The sequence below is a fragment of the Artemia sp. Qi Xiang Cuo genome, chromosome 13 (genome assembly GCF_049724085.1).
Source record: "Artemia sp. Qi Xiang Cuo chromosome 13, ASM4972408v1, whole genome shotgun sequence".
Classification (NCBI taxonomy): domain Eukaryota; kingdom Metazoa; phylum Arthropoda; class Branchiopoda; order Anostraca; family Artemiidae; genus Artemia; species Artemia sp. Qi Xiang Cuo.
The window spans coordinates 42,959,969-42,966,287 of NC_142806.1; the positions used below are offsets into that span (position 1 = coordinate 42,959,969).

Below are 6,319 nucleotides of genomic sequence, written 5' to 3' on the forward strand. Positions count from 1 at the left end.
TTTATAGGGACAGTTACGGACATTTTAAGGACCCAGGGAAAACGTCAACTACTTAGCAGCGCTTGCATATTTTCCCTTAAACTCTTCCAGGCTCTGTCCAAATGGCTAAGCTTATCTGGTGCCAAATACGAAGTTCCGATACCGCGCACAAGCCGAAACAGGTAACTTTGATTAAAAAGTGCACGGAGGTGCCCCAGTCTCCCCGAAGGTCGGCCCCCATTTCTATAGCCGAAATGCCCTGTTTGTTCTTAGTCAAAATGGTCCCCAGATGTGTATGAACATATAAAACAAGTTTTTTTAAATCTGAGAAAGTGTTAGGCTCCTAACACGAAATTCAAAAAAAATATGAGAATAGAGAAAAAAGTATATTAGTATATCTTGGAATGTTTGCGTGTCAGAAAACAAACTTCATAGAAAGAAGAAAGGATTATCGTCTAGTCTTGGAAAATAAATGACGCGTAGTATGAAAATACAATGAGAAAGGTACGATATACCGCGAAAGGTAATAAGCTCTTTGAAATGGGTTGAAAACACCATATGTTACCTCACTTACCTTTCAAAGACGGAGCTGCACAAGCTAAGTCCGTTCGAGACAATTTGGTCGCATGTTCCCGATAAAATATAAAGCTCTTGAAAAAGATAAGAAATAAAAAAAAAAGCTTAGAATGCGATAAAATGTTGCGGTGTCCGCCAAGGTATACCGAAGCTCGATCCCCATTTCTATAGTCTAAACGCCTAGTATGCCCTTAATCAAAATGGCCTCCAGATGTGGATGAAAATGTAAAACAAGATTTTCAAATCCGGGAAAGTGTTGGGTTCTAATACGGAATTCGAAGTGTGAGAATACAGAAAAAGTATGTCTTTTATAGTATATCTTAAAATGTTTGTGTTTCAGAAAACAAATTTCATAGAAAGAAAAAAAATATTATCGTAAAGTCTTAGAAAAAAATGGCTTGTAGCAATCCTGTAAATACGACAGGAAAGCAACAAATACCACGTAGGGTAAGAACTACCTGAAAATTATGAAAAGGCTATGCCCCATGTCCTCCTCCGTCCATATAACGCCCCCAAATTCGAGACGAGCCTACTCCAAGTGTATTGACCCCCCTCCACCAATGTAACGCTTTGCTGGTAACGCCCAAATATCCCCTTGCCACTCTGTCTGTGACGTTGAATTTGCGTGTACTGGCCTTATTAAATCGATAAAATAGTAAACAAAAAATATGAAAGAAATCTTAATATACAGAAGAAAATCGGTTAAAACCCTCAAAATCTTCCCTGCTAGAAATGGTCGGGTGTATTTTAAGCAAAAAAAGAGGCTCTATCTAGAAAATCCCCCGGAACTAGCTACCAAAAAAGAGAGTGGGGCTACATAGGAAGTCCCCTGAAAGGTAAAAAATCCTAACGATTAACGACCAAAGGCGGATTAGCATAAGCTAAATCCGTTCCAGTTAATTCGGTCGCATGTCCGTGGTAAAACATAAAGCTCTTGAAAAAGACAAGGAATGAAAAAAAAAATTTGGGAATGACATAAAATGGTGCGGTCTCCGCCAAGATGTACCAAAGCCTGGCCCCCATTTCTATAGACTAAACGCCTATTATGCCCTTAGTCAAAATGGCCCCCAAATGTGTATGAAAACGTAAAAAAAGGTTTTCAAATATGAGAAAGTCTTAGGGTCCTAATACGAAATTCAAAATGTGAGAATACAGAAAAAGTATGTCTTTTCTAGTATATCTTAAAATGTTTGCGTGTCAGAAAACAAACCTCATAGAAAAAAGAAAAGATTATCGACTTGTCTTATAAAAAAAAATGGCGCGTAGCAATCCTGCAAATACGACAAGAAAGCAACACTATACCATGAGGAGTAAAACTCCCGGAGGAGGCATGGCCTCCTCCGTCCTTGTAAAGCCCCAAAATTCGAGACAAGCCTACTCCAATTGTATTTGCCCCCCTTGGCCAATGTAACGCTTGGCCGGTAACGCCCCAATATCGCTTTGCCACTCTGTCTGTGAAGTTGAATTTTCATGTACTGGCCTTACCGAGACAATAGTAAAAAAAAAAAAGTATGAAACAAATCTTAAAATACGGACAAAAATTCTTGACTATGAAATATCAGTCATGTTTCAGATATATGGAGAGGGGGCACGTATTTTCTGAGCATTTCAGCTATAATTCGTATGTTTTCACAAGTGGGTTCTGAGGTACTGAACTTGCCAGAAGTTGAGAGATTAATATGCGGGGTGTGAGCTGGTAAACATAGTCTCTGGGAGGTATTTTGGAAATAAGATTGAAAAACAATCTATGGGAGTCCCTGGGAGATGATTAGAAATTGCATGTTTGTGACCGAAACATGCAATTTTTGAAGAAACTGTAATATGATACCCCTATTGAAGTTAAAAGTTGTCCCACTAAATTCTATCAATTTGACAACTCGTAGTAAGAGTCGGAGCTAAATTTTCTTAGCCATGTATATCTAGCTCTCAGCTAGAAAATAATGTCTTAGAAAAGTCGATTCGTGGGCCTAAAACTATGTTAAAGTTCAATTAGCGTCTAGACTTTGCCTCTCAGGAACACATATGTTCGCATACGAGAAAACGGGTTCGTAGCGAGCCGGAAAATGCGACAGTAAAGCTACACCATACCGAGTAAAGCTAAAGATCCAGCGAAAAAGAGGAATTCAAGATTCTGCATAGGCATTTGCGATCGGAAATGACATTGCTAGTTCTACTGACTTGATTAAAATTTCGCCCTCCCAAACCATGTTGGATGGGTCACTTTTGTTGCACACCAAACAGAAAAGGAGTCAACAGCTGTTGAAAGTACTCAAGTACGTATATGCGTATATGCAGAAGTAAAGGCAGTTGGTGATAACTGCACGTTTGAAGGTCTAAAGGAAGAAAGGCCAAAACAAAAATAAAACAGCAAAAAAAAAGAATTGATTTTGAAATGTCGTGGTCTTGTGATTATTTTCTGGTCATTAATCAAAGTAGTTATTTTGTGTATTTCTCAGATTTTTAACTTTCGTAGTTGAAAATCAAGAAAAAAAAGAATCTTGGGAAAAACCATATGAAAAGCCAAGGGGTCTGATCATCTTGATATTATCCATGTGTTTCCAGAAGATGGTGAGGCTACATTTGTACGATAAACAACAGTTGGATCAGGTTCCTATTAGTCAGTTTTCGCTACCAGAAGGGTCGCTATTGGTCCTTTTTTCTGCCGAAAAAAGTCCCTGAGATCCGAATTTCGGACTCCTTGAGCCTGTGGCAGCCCTGGTATGGTTTTAGCCTTATTATCCTAACATTTTGGTGCAAGGAACATTTTTTTTTGCCATTTACCCGGGGTTTGACCCCTTATTACGTATCTTTTCTCTACTACTTGTTATATTTAAATGCTTTCTAATGAATTCAAATCATTTTCAAATATGTTCTCTTATTTATAGCATGGGATATCAGGAAGCTCCTTGCTCCAACTAAATGAAGTAACGATCAGGGAAATGGGCATGGTTAACAATGAACATGTACAAGAAATATGGAGACAAATTATGAAGTTGAAGTTGAAGGCGGATATTATGGAGTTGAGAGAATTTGAAAAGAAGAAAGACCTGGTATGGGCTCCATAACACAAAATTAGTGTGCTTTTCAATCTCGGATTTTTATTCTCGTTTCTCTAGTTGTATTTACTTTGTAAGTTGGTTTCACTCACTCAATTCCTTTCTCGCTATAAAACTGAGATCAAAGACGGAAAATGAGCAAAAATAGCTATTCAATGCATATTTAATCTAATTCAAGCGGTCGTCAAAAATCAATGATCGATGAAGGATGTTCCTATTATGTGCCAAGACCTACAAACTGGATATTCTTTTTAGGATATTTTTTCTTAAGCCTGTTTAAGTTAAAAAAAAACTTTCTTTTCTTCCTTTCAATTTTTTTTATGTTCCTAAACAAATTTAAAAGAAGTTAAAGTTGTATTTGTGAATGTCTAATTCTTTTTCTTTTTAATAGTAAAAATTTCGAACATTTCTAATTCTAAATACCTTGATTAATGTACATTTCAACGCTTCTCTGCTTCTAAAATTTCTTGAGAGAAGATCTCTGACCGTTGTTGGAGCAACAACGTCCCTCTTCCCTTCTTGTATGCAGGTATAGAGGTATATGTGCTATAGTGTTTTATATGTTCTTTTTCCTTATTAAATCCTGAAAATGGGCTGTGAAAATATTTATGTATCTTGCTTAGAGAATGACTCAGTTGCAGGCAAGTCTGGCATTATTTTTACGATACTTTTTAAATTTTGGTATAGTTGCTGTTGCTGAACAAAACTACTGGATTCGTGGTTTTTTTATGATCGGCTGTCCTCAGCCCAATAACAGTAAGGATTGGGAATTTGAAATTGTATTATGGTTCGAATTGTGATTTTGTTTGGATCGTGGAACGGCGAAGAAAATTCATCTGAAGCTGGTAAATTTTCTAGTAATTACTCAGAAAAAAATAGTTGTTTTTTCTTTTAGTCTATTAAGTGCTTTTGTTGTGGCCTGGAAAGTAAATTTTTATACAGCCTTAGATTCGTGTAGAACATGGAATTATTTCTTGGAGATCGAAACCCCTGTATCTTTTCTCGGTTTCTAGGAAATAATTCTAGAAAGGTCAATTTGGATATCCCAAAGTCCTTTCTTTATCTTTGTTGATTTTTCTGATATTTCTTACGCATGTAAAGCTTGGACCCGTAGGTATACCGAATGAACTCCAGATGCGATCATTCTAAAAGATGAGGAAGAGAAGGAGACTTTCTGGAATCTTATTATTGGCACGTCTACCACAAACGGTTGTTTGATCTTCATCAAACTTGATCAGAACTAAGATTTAGTGAAAAATTTAGGTTTACTTTGGGATGTGTCTGGACTCTGGACACAATTTAAATTGCAAAGGAGGGACATCCCTAGATTTCCATCATTAGGACGTCCATAAGAATGGATTTTTGTATTTCTACCAAACTTGTTGGGAAGTAAGAAATAATGTACCTGTTAGGCATTTTGCAGAAGAAAACTTCACCCAATCTTTTCGGAGGATATGCCGAATATTCTCGGATCTCATCCAAAGTTGGTGGAAAGTAAGAATAGTATAATGTCCTAGTACAATTATGTCATTGATATGACATGGAAATTGATATGACTTATTTCCAAAATATGTAGGAAGTAAGAGCTAGGGTGCTAGTTGTGCCGTTTTCGGAACTAAATCCGATGTGATCTTTCCGAGGAGGAACAGAGTGGGGATTCCCATTCTTGCTGTAAAGACATCTAGCGTAAGTGGCTGCTCGATTTCAATCCCACTTATTCGAAAGGAAAATTATGTCCAATCTATACCTTTTGAGGGTCCATACACACTCTGACAGTTTTTGGCGGAGGCCGCTATATTCTTGTCATTACGACATCAGGCAGATTGGGTTGTAGGATCTTATCCAAGCTTAATTGAAACTAATAGTATGTGTCCTATTTGTTCCTTTTGAGATTGTTCTTCTAGCTCTTTTAGGATGTGAACGCAATCCAACCGCCATGGAGGGAAGAGCATGAGTTGTTTCCTTCAGGCCGCCCATGAAAAGGGTTTGTTACATCCCACCCAATCTTGTTTAAAAATTTGACTTCAGTAGAGGCAGTGAGATCCTTAATTATTGTCTTCAGAACAAATACCGTAGTACTACTGCTACTACTAACAACTCACCGCAGCACCAAGCCGCCTGACGCCAACACTGATACTCACGCTCCTCCTCCATCCTAAGCTGTTCAAAACCTCGCTTCTTTACAACCTCCCAGGTAGTTCCCATTTCCCTTAAATCTTTCTTTACGACATCCTCCCACTCCAACCGCGGACGACCTGCTTTCTGTTTAGCCCCAGACGGTTGGCCAAAAAGGCCAATCTTTCATCCGCAAAACGTGCCCTTGTCATCTCAACCTTTCTCTCACTATAGCCCTAGAAACTGGTATTCAACAACACTTTCCGTACAGCCTACCCTTCGAAATACGGCCAGTCAGTCGGCTACCCAAAATAATCCTTAAACAATTTCTCTGGAAAGCATCTAGCAAATCTTCTTCTGTTTTACGGAGCGCCAGACCCGCATAAAGGGCGATTGGAGCGATTAGGCCCAATCGGGCCCCGCGCTGGCATCAAAATGAACATTTTTTTCTATAATCTGTGATTTACATTTCAAAAGGCATTTTCAGTACCTTCATAACGTCTAGAAGACAAATAAAAATAATTAACTTTAGCTTAAAATGAAGACAGAAAAGGACAAAAACGTGAGCTCAAAATGAACAAACTGGACCATCA

At 38.1% G+C, this 6,319-nt stretch overlaps 1 protein-coding gene across 1 annotated transcript in view; it reads left to right on the forward strand.

Moving 5' to 3' along the window:
• The window catches only part of LOC148945312 (protein aveugle-like), a 49,141-nt gene extending 44,937 nt beyond the window's left edge, over positions 1-4,204 (forward strand). Inside the window, exon 4 of the mRNA XM_089098616.1 lies at positions 3,441-4,204. Within this exon, the coding sequence (XP_088954742.1) occupies positions 3,441-3,620 (180 nt within the window). The 3' untranslated portion in view covers positions 3,621-4,204. The remainder of the gene's footprint in view (positions 1-3,440) is intronic.
• The last annotated feature ends 2,115 nt before the right edge of the window (positions 4,205-6,319 follow it).